Source organism: Phyllostomus hastatus, unplaced genomic scaffold, assembly GCF_019186645.2.
Source record: "Phyllostomus hastatus isolate PE091 unplaced genomic scaffold, TTU_PhHast_1.1 phas_scaffold_55, whole genome shotgun sequence".
NCBI classification, from domain to species: domain Eukaryota; kingdom Metazoa; phylum Chordata; class Mammalia; order Chiroptera; family Phyllostomidae; genus Phyllostomus; species Phyllostomus hastatus.
This window is the reverse complement of record NW_025334035.1, coordinates 11,231,590-11,258,679: the sequence shown is the minus strand read 5'-3', so window position 1 is coordinate 11,258,679 and position 27,090 is coordinate 11,231,590. Positions and strand designations below refer to the sequence as shown.

Below are 27,090 nucleotides of genomic sequence, written 5' to 3'. Positions count from 1 at the left end.
AGGGATGATGAGAGTTAGCTGTGTAGCTTTCAAAATCTTTCTTGTGCAAGTTCTTTTTTACACATTTGAATGCTTATTTATATATTTATAAACACACATATAGTTCAATACAAATTACATCATCCTTGCAAATTACTCTGCCACTTTTTCTGCTCTGCAGTATAGCATAGACATTGTTTAGCAACTATTGCATTCTTTTGAATGGCTACATGGAGTCTCATAGATGTATCATATTTTGTTTAACCAGATGCTTGTTCTCACTTTCTGATTACTTCAGACAGGCTTTAGTGGGGGTAAAGAGGGAGAGTACATACACACACTTGTGTATTTCCTTAGGACAGACTCCTGGAAATGGATTGTTGGACTGGAGGTGTGCTCTCAAAGTGGCTGTTCCCACTCACACAGCAGAGAGGGCTCCTTTCCCCATGTTGTTACCGGGTGGGGTGTTGTTCAACTTGATGCCTCACAAATGGCAGAGAACACATTAGCTATTAATTTAATTGGCATTATTCTCTTTACTAGTGAGGCTAGTTCTTTTTTTATTTGTTTGATGTCCTTTTTGTAGTTTTTATTCTGTAAATTGTAATTCCTATTATTTCCTCATTTTTCTGCTTCCTCATTTTTCTTATTGGATTTCAGGGCCCTTATTGGGTCTTTTTCTTATTGGATTTCAGGAAGCTGTATTATTTCTCACTTGTGTTTATTTAACTCTGCCCTTTTCCAGGAAGAATTGGAGGTGGCTCTTTTTCTAATAGAGAACTCTGTAGCATACTTCTTAGTGCCAGGTTGAAGTTGTGTTAAAACTCAAGACTGACTATCCTTGTGAAGTGCCTTATTCGTGTAGTTGTTCCAGCATATCACAGTAGTAAGCACAATACAGGAGGCTTCCCAAATTGATGCTGTCTCTCAAAGGCAATTGCTTCATGTATTTTTTTTTCCTTTAAGGAGTAAGGCTTTACTCTGGTCCTCCTGGTATGAAAGGTAGTATTTGTGAAACTGCATATCTATTTTGTTTACTCTGTTTAAGTCAACAGTCACGTAGTTAATAGAAACTCACCACTTCAGTTGTTTTTTCCTTTTCCCTCAGCATCCCCAGAGAAACATCACCTTATTTGGCTAATCTCCTTTTGGGTTTGCTTCAGAGAAACCAAAAAGATAGAATGGACTTTGGTAAGTGATATTTTCAGATTTCACATGCTTTCTAATTTTATTTTTTTGTAGTCTAAAAAGATTTTTAAAAAAATATTCTGTTGAGGCATCAGAAGAAAATTAAAGTCAATTTCACTTTTCTTTCTATCTGTCTGTCTTTTTTCTTTCACTTATTTTGTAAATATTTATTGAGTGCCTGTTATGTTTTAGGTATGGGGGGTAGAGTAGTAAACAAAATCCCTGTCCTCAAGATGTATAAATTCTTGTGGAGGAGAGACAAACAAATGATAAGTTCTAATTATGTGCTTTATTAGAAAGTGATAAATACTGTGGAAAAAATAAAGAAGGAAGAGAAAGGAGGGTGGGGGATTAAATTGTTAAATAAGGTAGTCAGTGAAGGCCTTTCTGAGAAAGTGACATTTGAGCAAAGGCTGATGGACATGTGTGAGCTGGTGAGCCATGTGGGTGTCTTTGGGCAGAGCTTTTCAGCAGTATAGCCAGTACAAATGCCCTGAGCTGGGGACATGTCATGTAAGCAGTTAGACTTGGGCATTTGCTTAAAGTGTGGTGGGAAGCCATTGAAAGGTTTTGAGCAGAGGACTAATATGAGTTGACTGATGTTTTGGAAAGGATCAGTCTGGTTGCTTGGTGAGAACAGATTGAGGTGAGGGGCCAGAGGTCTGGGAGGAAGCTGGGAGACTAATCAGGAGACTTTTGCAGCCACCACATGAGAGATGATATAGCTTAGACTTTGGTAACAGCAATGGAGGCGGTAAGAAATTGTTGAATTCTGGATCTTTTTGGAGGCAGAGGCCACAGCGTTTTGAGATGAATCGGATGTGGGGTGTAAGACAAAGAGAAGACTCAAAGATGACTCTCAGGACTTTTGGCCTGAGCAACTGAAAGGATGGAGTTGTCAGTTACTGAATGTGAAAGGCTATGCAGATAGAGCAGGTAGGGGCCAGATCAGGGGTTTAGGTTGGACATGCTGAATTTAAGATGGCCATTTGATATCTACATATGATATCAAAAGGTATCTGGATATCAGAGGAGAGATTGAGGCTGGGGAAATATTTGGGAAAAGATTCACGAATAAGGAATGAAGGAAAGACACCTCAGAATCCTGGTAGAAAAGTCCCTAACTTCAAAAATGGGGTTTAAGGAGCCAATGAGAGGCACCTCCTTGTATGGTGACCCTTGTGAACATGTGCTCTGCATCTAAGAATTTTGGATTCCTTTTTTCAAATTTATTTTTGAAATCCTCACCTGAGGATATATTTATTGATTTTAGAAAGAGAGGACTTGGGGGGGAGAGATAGGTTGCCTCCAGTATGCTCTCTGACTGGGTATCAAACCTGCAACCTTTTGGTGTACAGGATGATGCTCCAACCATCTGAGCCACCCTGCCAGGGCTGAATTTCAGATCCTTAAGGTAGAAGTTCATATCATTGATTTAAACCTTCTCTTATAATGTAAGCATTAAAGCTAAAAATTTCCCTCTAAGTAATTTATCACAATCTATTTTCAAACACTATTTCACTACTTCCTGTGTAATCAAAGAGCTTAGAATGCTTAATATTGTAGGGATTATCCAGTATTTGAAGGTTTGAAAGAACATTTATCCTTGGAACTGTTTGGGTCTCAGCTCCTCTTTGGGGCACAGGGGACAGTTTGTTAACTTGTTCTTATCAATCTGATGTAAAAATAGAAGGACTTCAGAATGACAGACCAGAAAAACCATGTAACATGTTTAATGAAAATACTTATCAAATTAACTCTGATCTTCAATTTTTTGGAAAAAAAGTTTGTTTTTTTCTGTAGCAATAAATATAAAAATTATAGAAATTTGCAAAAGTTTATTCCATAATTTTGGTCTGTTAATGGGTATTATAGAAACCCACATAAGCTTCCAGATAAGATAGACTGGGGTTTGAATTCGGGTCCCTTGACCTGCCCGCTCTTTGACACTGGGAAGGAGCCATGGCCGGTGTGTGCTGTAGGTCCTGTCTCTGTGGGAGGAGGAATGTGCCTGCAGACTATCGGTGAGAATGGCACCAGAGCTAGTGTGCAGAGCACTCAGTTCACTGTTCTAGTCAGTGTTCTCAGCAGGCGACAGCCTGGGTAGTTTCTGTATAAGGGAATATATATTTTCTTAAAAGTTTTACAAAATTGGCATTAACTTTAGTTCATGTCGTTGGTCAGTATTTTTTTCTTTCAGAGGGGGAAATTAAATCAAGAGTTGCTCTTTCACCATGAGAAATAGGGACCATCAATGAAACAACATATTTGGGAATAATAGTTTTAAAATAAATTTATAAATTTTTCATGCTGTAGCAGTTGATTTGGAAGGTGGTTATAGAGTCTTTGCACTCATCTATCTAGTTTTTTTCATTTATGTCTATTCTTTTTCATCCCTATTATGTCTTCTGTAAAGATCAGCATAAAAAATCTTACATATCAAACTAGAATTTATTATGTATATTAATTTTTGTTTTAAAAAGATCTAAGGTAGTAAACTCGTGTTTCTCTTCAAAATTCTCCACATTTCCATCCCTTAGCAAGTGTTGTGATTGATACATACGTTGAGGAGCTTTGGGTATTTCGGTGCAACTCATGAGATCCTTCAGAGTAGAAAATAATTTAGTCTGAATCTGAATTAAGTTTATCTCTGATTTTGTACATGTATTAAACCTCCAGGGTGGTTTTATGCTTCCCTCCTTGCTTACTCTGTGATATTTAATATTATACAAATCAGAGACTTAATGATAAATGAGGTTATCTATGTGGGTGTTTAAGAAATAAATAATTTATACATATAGGGAAATAGAGTAAAATAATGAATTATTATGTAGTACTCATCTACTTATTAATTTTCTTTAATTATCAGGCTTATTGTGTAGCTTTTATTCTTGGTGGATAGTGAAGAAATTAATAGTTTTTTTAACATTTTATTTTAGATTGACTTAGAGGAAGGGGGAGAGAGAGAGAAACATTGATTTGTTACTCCACTTATTTTTGCATTCACTGGTTGATTCTTTTATGTGCCCTGACTGGGAATTGAACCAGCAACAGTGGAGTATCCGGATGATGCTCCAACCAACTGAGCTACTGGCTAGGGCTAAAATAGTTTTTTCTTTTAAATAGTTTTTGAAACTAGCTGAAGGAGTACTTTTCCTGGGGTAGAAGGTTAGAATTTATTGTACACATCAGCTACCAGATTTCCTCTTAGGACGATGAGCAGCTGAAGCTCAGAAATATGCCTGGGAAGGGCCTGGTCATACAGTGTGGCACTCCTGGGGCTGTCTGCTTGAGTGCGTGCACAGCAGAGGGCATGGCTGCACCAGGGTTGCTCCAGGGACCTCAGTGTGTTGTGCTGGGAATGATGTTTTGAGAATTCACAATTACTATTTAAAATTTTTCATTGATTAAGAGTTCCTTATAATTTGAATGTTTTGATTTATAAAAATAATATGCTTTTACATTGAAAGGAATTGGAGGCAACATAAATAAATTAATTATTTATGCACTCAAAGATATTATGTTGACTACATTGACAAGATTAACCTCTTTGCTAGTCAACATTTTTGTAAAGGTTGCATTGTTATTTCTCATTACAGAAACATTTTTTAGCCATCCTTTTCTTGAGCAAGTTCCAGTAAAGAAGTGTGAGTACCCACTTTTTGTGTTCTTACTAAAGAGCGATTGCAAACTTAAGGAAAAATTAGTATTTTGTATTATATAATTAATTTTTTATTATGCTTTTCAAGATTTTATTGACCTTTTTTTAAAAAAAAAATACCTGTAGTTACTTGTGTTTATTTAATAAACATTCTGTTTTTCCTTCCAAATCCAAGTTGAAATTGTTTTCAGTAATTGCAGCATTTAATAAGTAGGTGAATGTGAATTTTTGGTCAACACAAAAATGCAGTAGTGTTGACAGGTTTTTCTATTAGACAAGTCATGTACTTGAACTACAAAGTGGTATTTTTCTTTGTGCTTCTCCTCATAGCCTGCCCAGTGCCAGTGCCTGTGTACACTGGCTTTGTCCCTGGAAGTGCCTGTGGCAGCTCTCCCTCCTGTCGTTTTGCCTCTCCACCAGTAAGTTCTGGTTTTATTAAAAATGATCTGAGAGTTTGAGCTTTTGTGTCTGTTCACAAATGGAGCCTGTAAATGCATTGTGGGTATTCTTTTTATACATGGCATTTACTAGTACAGCTGAGGCTCAGGTCAAATGGACCTAGATTTTGACCTATGCACTTATTTAGCAAGAAATTTTACCTTTTGGGGCTGTTTTTCTCTGAACAGTGAGTATGCTACTTTCACCTTTTGCATGCCTTGAATGATACTTGCAAACAAAGAGTAGCTCTTCGTTAACTGTGGATAGATAATTAATACATATTTATTTTATCTGAATGTCATAAATAGTTTGGACATTTATTATGCATAGAATTTCCAATGGTGGAGGTATGACCCATGATGCAGATTTCACCCTTAGTTGTGATTACTGGCCCTGAAAGGTTGTTGTGCTCCAGCCTCTTTGTCCTGCCGAGGTTCCCAAGCTATTTCCTCCATGGCTGTCTTCCTTCTGGTCCAAGTGCTTCTTTCTGATCCTGAGAACTTCGGGTAATTTCTGGTCACTACTACTTCCTCCTTTCTGCTTCAGGATCTTACTTTACCCTCTTTTGTACTTTTCTAGACTGACCCTCCCTCAGGTCTCTGTTGCAGCCTGGGAGTGTTGTGATCTTGAGGCTTTCCTACAGGCTGAAGGTCCAAGGACTCCTGTGGCAGCTCTTATATTTCTCAGCTTAGCTGGGCAACAGGAATTTTGTCAACTGTTGGCAGAAGGGTGGGGGGAGCTGTAGAGGAAGTGATTGTATAATTAACTGGTTGAGGCCACTCAGGTTTCAAAGTAGAGGGCTTGGAAGCCTCCACAGCCCTTGCCATTATTAACTAGGACAAGTGATTTAATCTCTGAGCCTGTTTCTTATGTAAAGTGAGTATAATTTATCACTCCAGGAGCTTTTTAAAGGATAAATGAGCAAAAAGTCCTTATTACAGTGCTTGACATACAATAAATACTTAGGAAGTGGCAACTCCTATTTGTTTTCCAGGGAAGACTGACAGCCCTCAGCTAATGCACATGCTAATCAGCCTTTTTCAAACAGAAGAGTCTTAAAACTGGCAAAAACCAAAACAAAATAAAAAACCGAAACCTTTTTGCACAACCTGCCAAATAGAAAAAAACAGATGGACTAATAAGACTTACAGTATAGTTTCATGAGTTTAAGGAAATGAAAACACTGGATTTAGAGTGATCGGGATACAAATAGAGGAAGTATATTGACAAGGAAAGACTCTAGACTTTATTTGGAGCCGGGCACAGCTGGCTGCCGAGCCTGCTCACTCTGTGACTTTGGGCAAGTCTGGTCCAGAGCCGAGCCATGGCCCTCCTCTGTAAGGCAGGCCTCATAACTTGCTTACAGGGCAGTATGTGGTCATATGTTCAAGGTGCCTAGCCATAGTGAGTACTTGATAAACTGTAGCTATTGTTAGCCATATCTTGTATATTTGATACAACGTAATACATAATATGGAAAGCAAAGCTTATGCTAGAAAAAGGAAGAACCAGAAGACTGTGTGGGAGAGGTGTTGGAGAGTAGGAATAAATTTGCACAGCAGGATGGTTAAACAACCAAGGGATGAGGAAGAGAGAGGCCAATGGGAGGGACACTTGAGTTGGAAATAACTCTGACTGGGAGAGCACAGTGGTATTCCTTGCTGGCTAGACAGCACTGAAGAGATCAGAGCAGGAGCCAGGCTGGGGGCTGCTGGGGAAGAGCAGGAGGGAGTGCTGACCAGAGGAGCCAGGACGCCTATGCAGGAGGGAGGGAGGAGACAGATGCAGGAGGGAGTGAGAAGGCAGATTTAGATGCTAAAAATGTTAGCAGGAAACATTTTTACAAGACCTTTATTAAAAGCTCATGCTTAAAGCGAAAATAAGGAAATCTGAGGAATAAACGGAAAGGGGAGAACATTTCTGTATAATTTCCACTTAGTGATATTAGAAAATGGGAGCTTGATAGACTTTTAATATAATCTGCCAAAAGTAAGATGATTTCATACCTGCATCTCTTCCTTCCTAGGGCAGAAGTAGACTCTTTCACTAAGGGTTAATACATACAGGTGTGCACATATAACAGTCTTTCTTTTTAAATACTCTTCACATACATATCCAGCTGCTTCTTTTTTCAGACAAATCTTTGAAAGGCAAAAACAAAAACAAAAAAAACCCCACAGCCTTAAAAAAAAACAAAATAAAATCCATAAATCCAAATCACTTTTTTAGTTATGTTACTGGCTATCAGTTAAATACTATTTAGATAATATCTCTTCAGCATCTATTTGTTGGTCTCATATCATTTATTAAACGTCTGCTTTGTGTGAGATTCTGGTTGATACTAATCAGTGCTGTACCAGGGAGTTAAAAACCTCCTTATATTAAGGAGCTTTTAACTGTGTGGAAAAAAGGCAGATAAAACAATCACTATGAAGCCTATGATATGTGTATTTTTACTGAATGTGGGAATGTGGATGAGGGGCGTGACATCAGACTAAGAGCTAAGGAAGGCTGTTTGGAGAGGGCATGGAGCTGAGGTGGAAGGAGGAGCCAGCCCAGTGAACCAGTGAAAGAAAGCACTGCAGGCGGGGCAGTCTTCATTCAAGAGGCCACGGCAGTATTAACCACTGCAGGAGCGCTGCAGCCCTCCACACCACTGAAGTTTAAAGTTAGAATTAAGTGAAATTTAAAAATTCAGTTAGGCACACTAGCCACTTTTCAAGTGCTCAGTAGTTGTATTTAGCTAGTGGCTGCCATACTGGACAGTTAGATACAGAGCTCTTCCATTATTGCTGGAGGTCCTTGTGGACAAGACTTCTCTAAGCCATTCAGTCTGGTGGATGGAAGGAGCATGGTGAGGGGAAAATAAGGTTACAACTCTGGCTGTGTGCCTCAGTGGATTGAGCACCATCCTGCACAGGCCTGGATTGTGGCAGGGTCCCCGGTTGAGGGCGTGCAAGAGGCAACAGATTGATGTTTCTTACATTGATGTTTCTCTCCCTCTCTTTTTCTCTCCCTTCCCCTCTCTCTAAAAGTAAATAAATAAAATCTTTAAAAAAGAAAAAGTTACAGAGGGAAGGAGAAGCTTAATCTTAAGAGAATTTGGGTGTTGAATAAAAGTTCAAATTTTATCCTAAAGCTGTGTTATTTAAATGATTTTAAGCGGAGGCATGATATGATCCACTGTGTGTTTTAGCTGGCTTCTTCCAAAAGCAGGGTGAAAAAGTAGACTGGAGACCAATGGAGGGGTCTCTCCTAGAGGAAAGAGAACAACTGGAGACAGTTGCAGCTGTGTTTGTGTTTGTGTGTTTTAAGAATGAAGGCCTGACCTAAGGCAGCAGTAGGAAGAGGAGAAGGGAGTGGGAAGCAGGTGAGAGAATGGTAAAGAGTTTGCAGAGCTTGGAACATATGGAAGAGGGAGACCCTGAAGGCACTAGTGAGGAGGCATGGGGAGCAAGGCCTTAGAGCATAAAGGGGACGAGTTGACATTGTGTGGGCCAGGCACAGGGGCCAGACCTCTTCTGAGCAGGCCTGGGCTGCAGAGGCATCATCACACAAGTGGTAGTTGAAGGGAGGGTGAGAGTGGTCTCTGAGGTGAACGTACAAAATGTGAGGGGCAGAGGGTCAGGGTAGGTTCTGGGGGAATTCTGTACTCTTGTCCTCTCCTTTAAGGATCAGATTGAGTAGCAGGCACCAACAAAAGAGAAGTAGGAGGAAAACCAAGTTGCAGGGTCACTGGAGGAAGGGGGGAGTGTCAAGAAAAGAATGGTCCACAGGTCCCCTGCAGCAGAGAATTCAAGGAACTTAAGGAACAGAGGAAGCATCCACAGGACTTGGCAACGGGAGTTAACTAGTAATCTTAGTAAAAGCAGTTCTACTGGAGTTTTGAAGGCAGAAAATGTGTTAGGGTTGGTTAAGGGATACATGAGAAGTGAGGAAGTTGAGTCAGTGAAGATTGGTAATTTCAGGAAACATTGTTAAGAGAAGGTGGTGATTGAGAGAACTGCAAGGATTCAAGAAGTGAGAAAATGAAACATGTTTGTATTACAGAGGGGAAAAGTCAGAAAGCTGGGAGGGTGAGAATGTCAGGAGGGAGGGAATTTGATCTAGGTCCTTGAAGAGGTGGGGAGAATGGATTTAGAACACAGGTGGAGAGACTAGCTTTGGGTGAAGGAGAAGCCTGTCTTTCACCAAGATGGTTGTGGACACGGATGATTTTATAAATAGCAGGGTAAGAAATTTAGAGAGTTTCTGCCTAAACCACTGCAAAGAAGTTGTGGACATACTTGGAATCACATCTCAACTTGACTGCTTTTTTGTTGTGTAATTTTGGGCAAATCCTGATCTTCTGAGTTTTGTTTATTTAAAAGTAAAGTGGATTTCATAATGGCACAGAAGTTAGGTGATGCCAGGAGACCTCTCAGTAGTGCTCAGCCCATGGCTGATATTCAGTAAAGTTTGTCCTTCCATCTTCCCTTCCTTGAGGCATGAATTCTCTTTAAAAGTAATGAGATTTTATATCATGTGTATATCACACACACACATGTGATAAGGAAATTTCATTGCATAGTGACATTCAGAGAAGCACCGGCAATGAACTGAGTGTTTAAGACTTGGGTTTAAAGAGCGTTATTTTTTCTTTTCTTTTCTTTTAGAATTTTTATTTATTTATTTATTTTCAGAGAGGGAAGGGAGGGAGACAGAGAGAGAGAGAGAAACATCAATGTGCGGTTGCTGTGTGTCATGGCCTGCAACCCAGGCATGTACCCTGACTGGGAATTGAACCTGCAACACTTTGATTCACAGCCCGCGCTCAATCCACTGAGCTATGCCAGCCAGGGCTTCTTTTCTTAAATAGAAACAAAGGTTAAACTTAATGGGGATTTGACACAATACACAGTAAGTTATGAAGTTCATTGTTCTAGGAAACCATTGTATAATCAAATCAACACATTCAGTTAGAGTTGTCACTAGAGTCCTTGAACTAGACAAATCCCAAAAGATAGTTACTTATGCCTAAGTATTTGTTTAAATATATTTATGTGTTTTTCTTCCCTTTCTGTCCTATCTCCCACAGACTAACTCCTCCCTGTAACAAAAGAAAAACAAAAGAAATATACCCACACCTTTCATGTTTTCAAATCTTTCTTTTTGTGAGCGTAAATCAATCTCTAGGCTTAAATGTAATTATCCTTATTGATTTATTTACTTTTTTACATACTATAGTCCCTTGCTTCCCTATTTATAATGTTTTCTTCATTGGAGATTTAAAACTTTGTGTGCTTTCAAGGTGTCATTCAACTCCCTGGACATTTTGCTTTGGTCATTAAGGGAACAGTTAACTGAGTATCTGCTTTGTGAGGCCACGAGCTGAAACTGAGGATTCTGGGATGGGGCAAACTCACCTCAGAAGTTTTAGGAGAGGCCTACAGTTATTGTACATGTGATTGGTGGCATGATACATTTTTAAGTATCACTTTTGGAAAACATTTTTCAAGTCTTTATGCAAAGAGGTTTGAAACTGCTTTTCTAAGGGAAAGATTTCCAAAGAGGTTTTTTGAAATTTTAGATGGAATTGAACTTTATGCCCACTTTGATGAAAAATAAAAAAAATTCTTTAGTCTAATGGCTATTCTGACTTGTACTTTCTTCTTAGGCCAGTTTTAATTTTATGTTGTTAATTTTAGTCCCTTGCAGATATGCAGCATATTCAGGAAGAAAACTTATCCTCCCCACCATTGGGTCCTCCCAACTACCTACAAGTGTCCAAAGACTCTGCCAGTACTAGTAGCAAGAACTCCTCTTGCGACACGGATGACTTTGTTTTGGTTCCACACAACATCTCGTCAGACCACTCATGTGAGAATCTTTTCTGCTTGTACACATTCTGTTTCTTAATTTACTAGACTAGCAATTTTTAACCTAATTTTTAACCTTTATTTCACACTCTCTTAGGTAGGGCATTTTCAAATGGGCATTTTATTTAGTTGTTTGAATTCCCAATATTATGTACCTACCTTTCTAAAATCTGCTCCATCATCTTCCATAACACAATAACTTTGTATTCTGAAAGTAGATGAAAACTTTATAGGAAATGATCTCAAACTCTGTGTGTATCTAAAGAAATAGAGAAGCCATCAGAATAAGAGAAATTAAATTAAATTTAAGGAAAGAAATTAAAGGAGGAGACCTCTTTTGGAAAAAAACCCTAAGAGTAAAAGGAGTCTTAAAACAATCTGGATGTCCTTCAGAAAATAATGGCGTAAGTTTAGGAATGAACTTCGTAAATATATAGGAAGAGTTTTTGCAGAGGGAGATGAACCTGTTACAGAACCCCAGTCTGTGCTGTTGTGGAACAACTGTGGGGTTTGACTGCCCATTGCCAAGAGGCATGACTCCCAGTGCAAGGGTTTGGTGAGAAAGGAAAGGGGTTAAAGGTTATACTGATTTAAAATAATGGCAGATTTCTGCTGTTGAGTCCCACTGCCTGCCAAACCAGGCCAGTTTCAGAATTCGCCTGCAGAAGTAGAAGTCTGCAGCTCAGCATTCCTAGTCACAGTTCAGCTCCAAGCATCTCTCATGAATCCCGGTGGCCAGGCAGGTGCCCACAGCTCCGTTGCCTCTGCTGCCATCTTCTCCAGGCAGATTTCCAGGCTGACGCATGTCAGACTTAACTGACTTTCTCTCATTGCAGACCTCGTGGGCTTGTGTGCACGCGCGCGCGCTCTCTCGCTCTCTCTCGCTCGCTCTCTTTCTCTCTCTCTCTTTCTCTCTGACTAGTCTGCCCTGATGTAAATGCTTAGCGTGGAACTTCCTTTGTGACCTCATATCCAGCCCTTCCTATGGTGTGTCAGCATCTGCCATTTTTGCCAGTTCCCCAGTGTCTTTTACCTACTTTTGGCTGCCATCTTCAGTCAGCACAAAAGTCCCTGGTGACACAGGGCCATCCAGGGTGCAGCTGCCACTCCCCCCACCCCTCCCCCACCCCTCCAGTCACAAGTCCCTGAATGTTCTCAGACACTTACACAATTTGTGCTGGAGGGCAGCACTGTTCGCTTCAGAAAGGCATGGCTGTTAACTTGCCGATGATGTTCAGTTGTATCTTCAACACTACCCTCTGTTCTCCCCCTCCCCCCGGCCTGCCTGAAGATAGGATTGTAGCAGCTGTTCTCCTATTTTCAGGGGACTCATGCTCTGTACTCCATTACAAATCCAAGTTGACTAAATGGTATATGCCTGTTTATATTGTCTGTTTTTTCATGTGTGAGTTTTGGCAAATTGTATATTTCACAGAACTGGTCCCTTTCATCTAAGTTATCAAATTTGTGGGTATGGAGTTGTTCATAGTAGTTCTTTTATTATCTCTTTTCCTATTCCCCCTAGTATCTTATCTTTTTAATTTCAGTGGGATCTGTAGTCATGTCCCCTCTTTCATTGCTAATACTACAGTTTGTGTCCCTTCTGTTTTTTAATTAGCTTGGCTAGAAGTTTATGGATTTTCTCAATCTTTTCAAAGAAACAACTTTTCATTTTATTGATTTTATTGATTTCCTGTTTTTAGTTTCATTGATTTCTGCTCTAATTAATATTTCTTTTATTCCACTTCCTTTGGATTTAACTTGCTCTTCTTTTTCTCATTTCCTAAGGTGTAAACTTAGATTATTGAGTTTAGATCTTTTTTGTTTTCTAATATGTGCATTCAATGCTATAAATTTCTTTTCAAACACTGCTTTCACTACTTCCCCAGAATTTTGGTAAGTTGTGTTTTCATTTTCATTTACTTCAAAATATTGTTTCCCCTGAAGTTTGTTCTTTGACCCATGAGTTATTTAGAAGTGTGTTGTTTAATCTCCACGTATTTTGGGATTTTACAGTTGTCTTTCTGTTATTGATTTCTAGTATTATTCCATGGTTGTCTGAGAGCAAGCATTGCATGATTTTTATTCTTTTAAATTTGTCAAGGTATGTTTTGTAGTCCAGTCTGTAGTCTTTCTTGGTCAGTGTTCCATGGGAGTTTGAGAAAAATGATGGTCTGTTGTTGTTGGATGCAGTAGTCTATAGATGTCAGTCAATGCTGAGGTGATTAATGGTGTTACGGAGTTCAACGGAGTTCAACTCTGTCCTTATTGACTTTCTGTCTACTGAATCTGTCAGTTTCAGAGGGAGGGTTGTTGAAGTCTCCAACTATAATAGTGGATTCATCTATTTCTCCTTGCATCTATCAGTTTTTGTCTTACATGGTTTGACTCTTTTGTTATGAGAGTACATGTTAAGAATTATGTCTGCTTATATTTATGTAAATATGATTTTATTATTATGTAATGCCCTTCTTTTTCTCTGATAATTTTTCTTAGTTTAAAGTCTGCTTTGTTGAAAATTAATATAGCTGCTTCTTTCTTTTGATGTTAGCATGCTTTCTTGTGTTAGCATGGTTTATTTTTTCTATCCATTTATTTTTTAATCCTCACCCGAGGATATGTTAATTGATTTTAGAGAAGAAAAGAGAGAGACGAAGAGGGAGAGAGAGAAACATTGATTGGTTGTGTTCTGACTGGGGATTGAACCTGCGACCTTCTGGTGTATGGGTGACGCTACAGCCAACTGAGCCACCTGGCCATGGCCTGCATCCATTTACTTTTAATCTATATATGTCTTTATGTTTTAATGTGAGTTTCTCTTATGTTTTGATACACTCTGAAATCTTTCTTAATTGGCGCATTTAGACCATTGACATTAAAAGTGATGATTGGTATAGTTAGATTAATATCTACCATATTTGTTACTTTTTTCTGTTTGTTGTCCCTGTTCTTTGTTTCTGTTGTTGTCTTCCACTCTTTTTGTGTCTTGTTGTTTTGTTTGTTATGATTTCATTTTCTTTCTGTTAGCACATCAATTATACTTAGAAAAAATGTACATAATAATAATTCAAGTCCACTTTCAAATAACACTGTACTACTTCATGGGTAGTAGGAGTTCACCTTATAATAACAAAATAATCCTCCTTTTTCCTCCTGTCCCTTGTATCATTGTGGTCATTCATTTTGCTTGTATAAACATCCGTAAGCCTATATACATATATACACATATAATGTATATAAGGATATGTAACTGAATATATGACATTGTTTCTATTATCATTTTGGACAAACTGATACCTGTTAGATCATGTAAAAATAAAAACAATGAAAGTTTTATTTTACCTTCACTTATTCCTTTATTTGGTGTTCTCTTTTTGTAGATCCAGTTTTCTGACTCATTATTTCCCTTCTCTCTAAAGAACTTTTAACATTTTTTGCAAGGCAGATATTCTCAGTTTTTTAAAAAATATATTTTATTGATTATGCTATTACAGTTGTCTCATTACCCCCCCTTCATTCTCCTCCACCCTGCATACCCCCTCCCACCCACATTCCCCCCTTTAGTTCATGTTCATGTGTCATAAGTTCTTTAGCGTCTACATTTTCCATACTATTCTTGCCCTCCCCCTTTCTATTTTCTACCTACCATCTATGCTATTTATTCTCTGTACCTTTTCCCCTTCTCTCCTCCTCCCACTCCCCTGTTGCTAACCCTCCATGTGATCTCCATTTCTGTGGTTCTGTTCCTGTTCCAGTTGTTTGCTTAGTTTTTGTTTTTGTTTTAGGTGTGGTTGTTAATAATTGTGAGTTTGCTGACATTTTACCGTACATGTTTTTTACCTTCTTTTTCTTAGATAAGTTCCTTTAACATTTCATATAATAAGGGCCTGGTGATGATGAACTCCTTTAACTTGACCTTATCTGAGAAGCACTTTATCTGCCCTTGCATTCTAAATGTTGACTTTGCTGGATAGAGTAATCTTGGATGTAGGCCCTTGCCTTTCATGACTACTTCTTGCCTGGAGTATTTCTTTCCAGCCCCTTCTTTCCTGTGAAGTCTCTTTTGAGAAATCAGCTGACAGTCTGATGGGAACTCCTTTGTAGGTGACTGTCTCCTTATCTCTTGCTGCTTCTAGGATTCTCTCCTTCATTTTTACCTTGGCTAAGGTAATTATGATGTGCCTTGGTGTGTTCCTCCTTGGATCCAAGTTCTTTGGGACTTTCTGAGCTTCCTGGACTTCCTGGGAGTCTATTTCCTTTGCCAGATTGGGGAAGTTCTCCTTTATTATTTGTTCATATAAGTTTTCCACTGGTTGCTCTTCCTCTTCTCCTTCTGGTACCCCTATAATTTGGATGTTGAAATGTTTCAAGATGTCCTGGAGGTTCCTAAGCCTCTTCTCATTTTTTTGAATTCTTATTTCTTCATTCTTTTCTGATTTGATGTTTCTTTCTTCCTTCTGGTCCACTCCATTGATTTGAGTCCCAGTTTTCTTCTCATCACTATTGGTCCCCTCTGCATTTTCCTTCATTTCACTTAGCATAGGCTTCATTTTTTCATCTAATTTGTGACCAAATTCAACCAATTCTGTGAGCATCCTGATCACCAGTGCTTTGAACTGTGCATCTGATAGGTTGGCTATCTCTTAGTTGCTTAGTTGTATTTGCTGTGGAGTTTTGATCTGTTCTTCTGTTGGGGCCATTTTTTTTCTTTTTTTTTTTTTGGTGGTTGCTGGGCCTGTTACATATGAGGGGCAAAGCCTTAGGTGTTTACCAGGACAGGGCAACCCAGTTGCTGGGTTGTGATGCTGTATGTGGGGGTGGGGTCCGAGAGGGAACAATGGCGTTTGCTCTGCTCTCTGTGGGATTTCAGTCCCTTCTGCAGCTTCCCCCAAGCAAACTGGTCCTTTCTGGTGCTGATTCCCATGTGGGTGGGCTTGTGTATGTTGTAGGACCCCATGGGTCACTCCAACACACTCTCCTGTGAGGCTGGAAGTCTCTCCCTGTGCCTCAACCCCACAGTTGTTTTCAGTCAGTGTCCTGAGACTCTATATCCCGGCGCTGGGACCCTGGATTGCGCATAGTGCCTTGCTTCACAATTGCCTCCTTGCTGGGTCTGCTGGTTGCCACCCTGTGCCCAGGATCTGCCAGCCACTGCCTGCACACCCAGGGTCCTCCCGCTGCAGTCTTGAGCACTTGGGATGCTTTACGCGTCCGGTCCCACCACTCTTTGTGCTGCGACCCTTCTCTGCCTGGCTGCCTGGATGCTGGACTCTGCCCCTTCTACCAGTCTGGATGAAGTGTCTGTTGTAACTCCTTGGTTGTCCAACTTCCATATGGTTTTCTGTCAGTTCTGGTTGTTATTCTGTTTCTAAATTGTTTTTGTCCCTATCTTGGTTGTGGAAGGAGGCACAGTGTGTCTACCTAGCCCTCCATCTTGGCCAGAAGTCCCTCAATTTTTATTTGTCTGAGAAAGTCTTTGGTATTTTCCTTCACTTTTGAAGAAGAATTTTTAGGGTTCAGAATTTAAGTTGGTGATTTGTTTCCCTCAAGCCTTTAAATATTTCACTCTACTCTCTTCTTGTTTAAATCAATGTAAGAAACATTCAAAGCTGTAGAGAGTTTCTGTGAGTTTATTTGAGACAAACTGACAACAACTCCAAGGAAGCAAAATCTCAGTAGATTGAGAAAATGCTTTGGGAAATGACAGTTTTGCACCTTATTTTATACATTATAATCAAAGGAGGAGACATAAGGGGGGCTACATGAAATTGTTTGGATAGGTTAGGGAGACAGAAAGCAAAGGTTGGGGGGAACCTCTGGGATTGTAAAAAGATAAAACAGAAGACACATACTTCCTTTACATAGTTAGCAGTCATCAATTAACATAATAACAGTAGCAATGAAGGGATTTGTGGTCCCTGCTCTGGTATGGTGGTTTCCAGAGGTTTGGAAAACAGGATGTCATCTAACATTCCAAAGGTTTGTTATCATAGATGCAAAAAGACAATAGACAGGCTCAGTTAAAGTAAAGATTGACTTTTGTCATGGAAGATTCTAGCTTTTGACATGACTGCCTGCTATGATCTGCTTTTAGTTAATAAGTTTTAATTGTAGACCATCCTGTGTGGTTACTTTAGGTCTCCACACAGGCCTCCCCTGAGCTTGCCAGGTTTCCTATGTGGCCTCTTTTTGTCCACACTGAGGAGAGGTAAATGAAATTTTTATCTTTGTTCTTTTATAGGCGTAGCGTTCTTTCTTACTGGTATCTTGCAGGAATTTTTCACTTTTGATTTTCTGTAATGTGAACCTGTTAGGCTTAGAGGTACAGTCATGCACAACATTATGATGTTTTTAGGTCAATGAAAGGACACATATACAAAGGTAGGCCCATGAGATTGTACTGGATCTGAAAAATTTCTGTTACCTAGAGATGTCTTAGCCTTATAACATCTTAGAACAACACATTAAACAAATACTATTTTGTTATAATTGTCTAGCAGGGGTGTCCAATCTTTTAGCGTCTCTGGGCCACAATGGAAAAAGAAGAGTTGTCTTTGGCCACACATTAAATACACAAACACTAATGAAAACTGATGAGCAAAAAAAGGTTTTAAGTAAATTTACGATTTTGTGTTGGGCTGCATTCATAGCCAACCTGGGTCACATGCTGCCTGTGGGCTTCAGGTTGGACACGCCTGGTACAGTATTCAGTACAGTAATGTACTGTACAGATTTGTTCTTAGGAGATGTAGGGAAACATAACTTGTCACTCCCAAATATGTCTCTTTACCATAAGGGTTGTTTTAGGCTGGTTAATTTTGAGAAATAGCAGACATAGGAAAAGCTCTGCAAACCAATAGAAGTTACCCTTTATAAAAGATATTTACCTTTGTAAAGGAGGTGCCCATTTTTAGGGTGTTAGGAAAAGGGGGATGACGTTATCTCTAGAAACTCTTACAATGCAGAAGACAAAGGACTTAAATATGCACAACAACCTTACTGTTTTTGACTTTGCTTTTCCTGATAACCTTTGATAACTACCCCTTACCCCAATTTTCTTTTGTCTTCAGTGGAAGATGGTAGTTAAGGTGGTGGCTTCAGAGATTTTGGCGAGTTACTCAATTTTCCTGGGTCTCTTCTGTGTATACAGGAGTATCCATGCTATTAAACTTTAGTTTGTTTTCCTCTTGTTGATCTGTCTTTTATTATGGGGATGTCCCAGCCAAGAACCCAGAGGGCTAGAGGGAAAATTACTTTTCGTCTTCTGCAGAGTATTAGGATATACCCTATAGCCTAGGTGTGTAGTGGGCTACATCATTTAGGTTTTGTGACTGTGATGATCCTGCAATGAAGAAATGGCCTAATGATGCGTTTGTCAGAATAGTTAAGTGATGCATGACTGTAGCTGCGTGAGGCATTTATCCACTTGGTGTTTTCTGAGCGTTTGGATCTGTGACTCGAGTCTGACATTATTTATTGTCTCAGATATTTGCTTCTGTTGCTTTCTTTCTCTTCCTTTTGGTAATCTCGTTACGCGTATGTTACACCTTTTGTAGTTGTCTCTTAGACCTTGGATGTTCTGTTCTTTTTTAAAAGACTTTATTTTCTTTGTTTTTTTGATTTATGAGGATTCTGTTAATATATTGTCTAGCTCAGAGATTCTTTCATCAGCTGTGTCCGGTCTCCTAATAAGCTTATCAAAGGCATTCTTCATTTCTGTTAGCAGTTTTGTTTGTTTTTATCTTTCACCTTTATAGTTTTTTCTTAGGATTTCTATTTCTCTGCTTGTATTGCCCATCTGTTCGTCCATGGTGTCTACTTTTTCCATTAAAGCCCTTAGTATGTTAATAATAGTTGTTTTAAATTCCTGGTCTGATAATTTTAACATCCCTGCCATGTCTGGTTCTGATGCTTTCTCTGTTTATTCAAAGTGTTTTGCTTTTCTGTTTCTTCAAAGCATTTTGCTTTTTGGAATGCCTTGTAATTTTTTCTTGATACCTATACATGCTGCTGCATCAGGTGAAAGGAACTGCTTTAAATAGGCCTTTAGAAGAAGTGGGGAGGGGTGAAGGAGGGGCAGCACTCTGTAGGCCTGTGAACTGCTCTCAGTCTTTGAGTGAGCCTCTGGTCTTAAAATTTCACAGTGTTTCCCAGTTTCTCCTGAGTTAGGTGGGACAGGATGGCTATAGGGGCTGGAGTTGGGTGTTTCCCTTCCCTCAGGTCAATTAGGCTCAGAACTTAACCTGAGCAGATTAATAGTTTGGCCTTGTTAAGATCAGAATGCTTGGACTGATTTAAAAATGTCTCCATTTCCCTCTCCCTGCTGGAAACAGGTAGGGATTTTTCTCTCATATTTACTGTGGGAATATGATTGAGCTCCTGGAGGTATATCTGACAATACCATGAGCCCCACTCTGACTGGGTCCTCCTGGAGTTTGTAACTCTTAGACTTGTCTGCACCAGGCCTCCAGCAAATTGTTGATTTCCTATCTTGAAATGCCAGGTTCTTATGTCCTGGCTCTGATTTCCATGGAGGTTTCTGCTTGGAATCTCTTCTCAGGCAAGCCAGAGCTCCCTGTGTCTACCTATGTGTCTCTCCAATCTTGGGGGCTCGGTTTGCTTGTGTCTTCCTGTCCTTTTTGGACCTAAGAAGAGTTGTTGATTTTTCAGTCTGTTCAGCTTTTTACTTGTTAGGGTGGAATGGTGACTTTTAAACTTCTGACTAGGAGCTCCTTAAGCTTCTTAAGAATCCATATAAGATATTTAAAACATCCATACAATTTAAAAATGATAATAGATATCTCAATACCCTTCTCTGATTTTCTTATTTTTTTTCTTTTTGTCTGATTTGCTCTTTGTGTTACTGCTCTGCACTTGTAGGGAAATTTCCTTAATGTTTTCTTCTAACTATTCTGTTGAGTTTTTCATTTATGTTCTCATATTTTGAATTTTCATAAGCTCTTTTTTCCTTCTGAATAGTGCACTATTTTACTTCATGGTGCACTATTTTGTTTTATCTTTGAGGTCATTAATTTTATATATATATCTATATATCTATATATCTATATATCTATATATCTATATATATATATCTTAACTTTTCCTTAAAAAATGTTAGTTCTTTCCCTTGGTAGTTTGTTTTGGAGGTGGGTTTTCATAGTAATTCTTCCCTTGGATATTTGGTAATTGTTGTATGCTTATAATCAAGAACGGACAAGTAAAATGTTTGAAGGCTCTGTGTATAGTGGGTCTTATGAACAGCAAGGTTCTATACTGAGTGACACGGCTGTCATTGCCTTGGACTGCTTCCTTTTGGGAGATTTCTCAGATCCCCCAGAGAAGTCTCAGCCAGTCTTCTGCCTGAAGAGTATATGTACCTGATAGCATGTGGGGGAGACAAACAGGGCAAGAAGGCTGGAGATCTTAGTAGCACAGTGTGTAGAATTTCACTTACCGCCTCTGTTTCCCCCAGCCATTTCTCATGATGTGCCGCTGCCTGGTGTGCTGCAGGTCAGAGAACTCTGTGTTTTATTCTGTCCCAAGTAAAGACATCTAGGCTTTTCCTGTATATAAATTGGTACTTCTGAATTTTCCTTCTGCTGGCTAAGGATTATATCTTCTTGGGTTTTCTAGGTCAAATACCACTTAATACAACCTTTTAGCTTCCAAATTTTTGTGGCTATTAACTTTTCTGTTCATTTGCCTTTGTGAATTTAGGCTCTTTTCTGTCCTCTCCCAGTAGTTTCAAAACAACAATATGATACCAAAATAACAATATGATTACTAAAAAATATTTAAAACATTTTGTGGGTCTTTTTGTCCTTAGGATAATCTCATTAGGAATGTCTTGTTAAATGATTGAGTTTAAAGTCTCTTGAAATAACTCATTTTGGTGGCTGTGCTATATTTGCTTCATTTTACTTTTGATTTCTAGGGATTGTTCTTTTTTAATTTAATTTTGTTTCATAATTATGTATAGTTTCAAATTCAAAGCCTACAAAATGAAGTACAGTTAGTGAAATCTAGCTTTTGTCCCTGCCCCATCTACCTAGTTCCCTCTATCACCCTGTAGGTAACTGGTCTATAGAATAGAGGCTTTCTTGCTTCCTGCCCCTTGCTCTCTGGTTCTCATTTATTTTCCTCATCCCTCTCCCCACCTCCTGACATTATCACCTCCTTTCATTACTAGACTATAAGCTTCAAAATAGGTACAAAATAGGTATACTTCTCAGTGCCCATTTAGGGCCACTCAGAGGGGTATTTGTGATTGTTTTCATCCAGTTTTGAACATAGGTTAGCAGAATAGTTTATTTTTTAAAATTTATATTATTTGCTCAACACACTGTGATTTCACCTCAACACATATTATACCTTTAGTGCCATTTAAAATCACGCAAGCAATGTGATACAGTGGATATGACAGCAACAAGGAATTAGGGACCCCTGCCCTCTGAGCTGTGCTCTGTTCCCATAAGTGGGTAACTGAGGAGTAGATGACCTGTGGCAGGTGCTGCTGTGTCTGGAGGCCTCAGCTGCCATGACGTCTTACTCAACAACCCATGCAAGACCCAAGGGAGTGTTCTGCAGCAGGAGGAAGTGCTCCAGCCTCAGAGGGAACTATACTGTGTTTACAGTCAGTTGTGCTAGAATATGACATGTGTTCCTAAAAATCAGTACAACCTGCAAAATTATTCACTAAAAATGTACAATTTATGGCCAAATTGGGATTGGGGGTACAATACTCAAAGCCTTTGTGAGTAATGCATTAAAGGGAACACAATAAAACAGTAGCATTTTTTGCACATGTTAAATGGTGAAGAAATATGTAAATCCTGAAATGAATGTGACACTTTACCTACATTACCTTCAAAGACCTGATGTTTGCTTTAGAAGTGGGCATTAGGAGGGCTGCATCCTGTGTGTTCAGTTGGGCACAGTGTTCTGTGTCTACCTGTTGTTCCTCATGGATGAAATTGCAGGTCAGCACATGGTTGCCCTCAGATTGTTTCCTAATATCAACATTAGAGACATTCAAACCTATAGAAGATTTTTAGGAGTTTATTTGAGCCAAACTGATGACAGTAGCTGGGAAGTAACATCTCAATGGATTGAGAATGGTAGTATTGCTCCTTACTTTATACATGGCAATCAAAGGAGGAGGCCTAAGGGGGTTACATGAAATTCATTGGTGATACGCTAGGGAGGTGGAAGAAAGCCAAGTGGGGAAACCTCTGGAATTGTGTAAAAAAATAAAATGGATAGACATAGGTGGGTATAGTTAACAATGACAATTTCTAGCACAAAGAGATAGTACATGAGAGAACCTGATAACAACGGGGGGTCCTGTGGTCTTCTGCTCTGGTGGGAGGTTGTACCCTGAGGGGTCTGGGAAGGGGATTATGCTGACTTTCCAAAGGCCTGTTACAGATTCAAAAAGACAATAGATAGGCCCAAGTAAGGTAAAGACTGACCTTTGTCAGGGAAGATGTTGGCCTAGGACCTGACTACCTGCCATGACTTGCTTTTAGTTGAGACATTTTCATTTCAGACCATCCCATGTAGTTACTTCAGGTCTCTTGAGTTTGTTGGGCTACCATGCAGGCCTCTCCTGAACTTGTCAGTTTGAGTACGTGGCCCCTTTCTTGTCCACACTAATAATCACGTAAGAACAATTTATGTTTAAATAGATGGTGTAGCTAAAGTGACTATATTTTTCTCTTTCTCCTTTAGATGATATGCCAATAGGAACTGTTGGGAGACGAGCTTCAAATGAGTTCTTGGTGTGTGGAGGGTATGTTTACATATAGTTAAAGGTTTTTTTATATTTTTGTGTTTTTTTGTGAGTAAAGTTAAAGAACTTTGTGTATTCTTGATTCTAAAATTGATTTTGTTTTTCAATTGACCATATTTTTAAAAAATTTTATGGTAAACACACATAAAAACTGCTGCCTTAACCATTTTTAAGTTTATAGTTCAGTAAAGTATATTCAATGCTGTGCAAAAGATCTCCAGAACTATTTCATCTTCAAAACTGAAACTCAGTCTCATTGTGTAACAATACCCCACATTCCCTTTCCACAAGCACTGGTAACCACCATTCTACTTTTCGTTTCCATGAGTTTGACTGCTTTATAGAACCTCATATAAATGGAATCATACAATATTTGTCTTTTTGTGACTGGCATAGTTCAGTCAGTACAATGCTGTCAAGAATAGTCCATGTTGCAGCATGTCTCATAATTGCCTTTTCAGGCCCAAATAATACTCCATTGTATGGATGTACCACATTTTGTTTATCTCTTCATCTGTCAGTAGACAGTTGGAGTGCTTCTGCCTCTGGGCTATTGTGAGTAATATTGCTATGAATGTGAATGTGCAAGTATCTATCTGCTCAAGACCCTGCTTTTAGTTCTTTTGGATATATACTCAAAAGTGGGGCTGGTGGATCATATGATAATTCCATTTTTAATTTTTTAGGAGATACCATATAGTTTTCCATAGTGGATGCACCATTTTATATTCCTACTAATAGTGTACAAGGGTTCCGATTTCTCTACAACCTTGCAAACATTTGTTATTTTCTGTTTTTTTAAAATAATAGCCATTTTTTATAAAGATTTATTTATTTGTTTTTAGAGAGACGAGAAAGAGAGAAACATCAGTGTGCAAGAGATACTACATTGATCGGTTGCCTCTTGCATGCCTGTAACTGGGGACCTTGCCTGCAATCCAGACATGTGCCCTGACTGGGAATTGAACTGGAAACCTTTCAGTTCTCAACCCAGTACTCAGTCCACTGAGCCACACCAGCCAGGGCAATAATAGCCATTTTTTAATAGCCATTTTAATGGGTGGGAAGTGATACCTCATTATCGTTGTGATTTGCATTTCTCTCATTATTAGTGGTTTTAAGCATCTTTTCATATATTGGTTGGCCATTTGTATATCATCTTCATCTTCAGGCCCATTTTTTTAATCAGGTTATTTTTTTGTTGTTGGGTTCTGGAGTTCTTTATGTGTATTAGATCTTAACCCTTTATCAGATATTCAATTTACAAATATTTTTTCCCATTTGCTATTATTGTCTTTTCATTCTATTGAGGTGTCCTTTGAGCACAGAAGTTTTAAAATTTGATGTAGTACCATTTGTCTATTTTTTTTTGTTTGGTTACCTGTGTTTTTGGTATCCATATCCAAGAATTATTGCCTACTTCAGTAATTAGGCATGAAGATTTTCTCTTATGTTTTCTTCTAGGAGATAAGACTTTTGAGTCTTATGCTTAGATTTTTAATTCATTTTTAGTTAACTTTTTAATATGGTGTAAGGTAAGGATCCAACCTCATTCTTTTCCATATGGATATCTAGTTTTTCCAGCAACATTTGCTGAAGAGACTGCCCTTTTCCTGTTGGGTGGAGTTGGCACCTTTGCTGAAGATGCAAGGCACTGTGTCTGGGATGTCTGTTCCATTGGTTTCTAAGTCTGTCTCTGTGCCAGTATCACACTATTTTGATTATTGTAGCTTAGTAATATATTTTGAAATCGGGACATGTGACACCTCCAGTTTTGTTTTTCATTTCCAAGATTGTTTTTACTGTTCAGGGCACCTTGATTTCACATGATTTTTAGGGTAGATTTTTCTAGCCTAAAAAAATGCCATTGGGATTTTGATAAGGATTGGCATTTTGGGCAATACTGACATCTTAACAATGTTAGGTTTTTCAGTCTTTGAATATGGGATGTCTTTAATTTCTTTCAGCATTGTTTTGTAGTTTTCAACATACAGATCTTTCACCTTTTTGGTTAAATGTATTTCTAGATATTTTATTCTTTTTGATATTATTGTAAATGGGATTGTTTTCTTAATTTCCTTTTTGTATCATTCATTGTTAGTGTATGGAAACACAGCTGATTTCTGTGTGTTGATTTTGTATTGCAACTTTGCTAAATTTGTGAACTGTTAAAAATGGTTTTATATATATTATGTATTTTTTGTGTATGAAAAATCTTTAGGGTTTTCTACATTTAAGATAATGTTATATGTGGACACAGATCATTTTATTTCTTCCTTCTAATTTGAATGCCTTTTATTTCTTTTCCTTACCTAATTGCTCTTCCTAGGAATTCTGTGTTGAATAGAAGTGGTGAGAATGGGCATTCTTGTCTTGTTCTGGATGATAGAGGAAAGATTTTCCAAGTTTTCCCTATTGCGTTTGATGTTAGCTGTGGGCTTTCCATGTTTGGCTTTTATTATGTTAAGATAATTTCCTTCTATTCCTAGTTTGTTGGATGTTTTTATCATGAAAAGGTGTTGGATTTTGTCAAATGCTTTTTCTGAATCAGTTGAGATAATCATGTGGTTTTTATCCTTTATTTTGTTAATGTGGTGTTAGAAGTCCCATTTGGCCATGGTGTATGATCCTTTTAATGTGATGTTGAATTTGGTTTGCTAGTATTTCTTTAAGGATTTTTACATCAAATTTCATTTGGGGATATTTTTCTGTAGTTTTCCTTTCTTGTAGTGTCTATGTCTGGCTTTGGAATTGGGTAATGCTGAACTCTTGGGAGTGTAAATGGGGTTGGGACTGCCCCTTTTTAACTCTTTGGAAGAGTTTGAGGAATGTTGGTGTTAATTATTTAAATGTTTGGTATAAATCACCATGATCTAGTTTTGATAGGTTGTGTGTTTGTAGGAATTTATCCATTCTTCTAGGCTATCCAATTTGTTGGTAATCAGTTGTTTTTATTAATTTCGTATCTGTGGCATTAGTTGAAATGTCCCTTTGAAACCAGAAAAGTCAGCATTCATGCTACCTGTCACTACCAGAACCAATGAGTAGAGACAAGGATTGAATCTTTATGGGTGTTTTATTCAGATGCTGGCAGTCTGAGAAGAGAGCTGGTTATGTACCCTCAAAAACCATCTCTCATCTCATTTCAAGCTGACCTTTTTATAAGGAGGAGAAAGAGTGGGTAAGGGGTTTAAGAAAAGATTAATTGGATAGAAGGGTAGGTAAGGGGTTTGGGAAAAAGGTTAATTGGATAAAAGTTGCAGTCTGGCAGTGATTTTTCTATTACTTCTTCATCTGTTGATCAACATTTCTTATCTGCATCTCAGGTGTTCCCTCCCTGGAACACAATGGCTCAGATACCAAGTAAATGGCTTGTAGACCCTCTGAGGTACTAAGGTTGAATTGCTTGTCACCTCCTGGAGTCAGTCATTCCAGTTCCTGGAACAACAGCTTTTTACATGCATTAGTCACTTAACTTATCAACTACTGCTAAAATCTTCAACCCTTAAGTTCCCCTATTACCTTCTTTCAGTTTTGATTTTGACTGTTCTCCCTTTTTTTCTTAATCTAGCTGAAGTTTTTTGCCAATTTAGTTGAATTTCTAAAATGCCAACTTCTAAATTCTTTGATTTTTAAATATTTTTTCTATTTTTCTCAATTTTGTTTATCTCTGCTCCAATTTTTATATTTTCTTCATTCTGCTAGCTTTGGATTGAGTTTGTTCTTTTTCTAGTTCTTTGAGGGGTAAACTGTTGTTTTGAGAACATTCTTTTTTAATGTGGGTGTTGATAACTTTTACTTTTGTTTTACTTTCACTGTATCCATAAGTTTTGATATGTTGTCTTTTCATTTTCATTGTTCTCAAGATATTTTCTGGTTTCTTTGTGATTTCTTCTTTGACCCATTGGTTGTTTAAGAGTGTCCTGTTTAATTTCTATGTATTTGCATGTTTTTCTAGTTTTCCTTTACTATTGTTGATTTCTAGTTTCTATTCATTGTGGTTGTAAAAGATACTTTTTATGACTTGAATTTTTAAAAATTTGTCAGGATTTGTTTTGTGGCCTAACATGTCACCTGTCCTGGAAAATGTTTTGTGTGCACTTAAGAAGAATGCACTGTTTTTCTGTTGGTGGGAGTGTTGTGTATGTCTGTTAGATTCACTTGCCTGTGTTGTT

General features: G+C 38.4%; 1 protein-coding gene across 4 annotated transcripts in view; it reads left to right on the top strand.

The window, feature by feature from the left end:
• ULK2 (unc-51 like autophagy activating kinase 2) overlaps nt 1-27,090 on the top strand; it is a 112,514-nt gene that overhangs the window by 29,532 nt on the left and 55,892 nt on the right. For all 4 annotated transcript variants that reach the window (XM_045824094.1, XM_045824093.1, XM_045824092.1 and 1 more), the window contains 5 exons: nt 1,088-1,170; nt 4,767-4,814; nt 5,159-5,247; nt 10,954-11,125; nt 22,855-22,915. In XM_045824094.1, the coding sequence (XP_045680050.1) occupies nt 1,088-1,170; nt 4,767-4,814; nt 5,159-5,247; nt 10,954-11,125; nt 22,855-22,915 (453 nt within the window). The remainder of the gene's footprint in view (nt 1-1,087; nt 1,171-4,766; nt 4,815-5,158; nt 5,248-10,953; nt 11,126-22,854; nt 22,916-27,090) is intronic.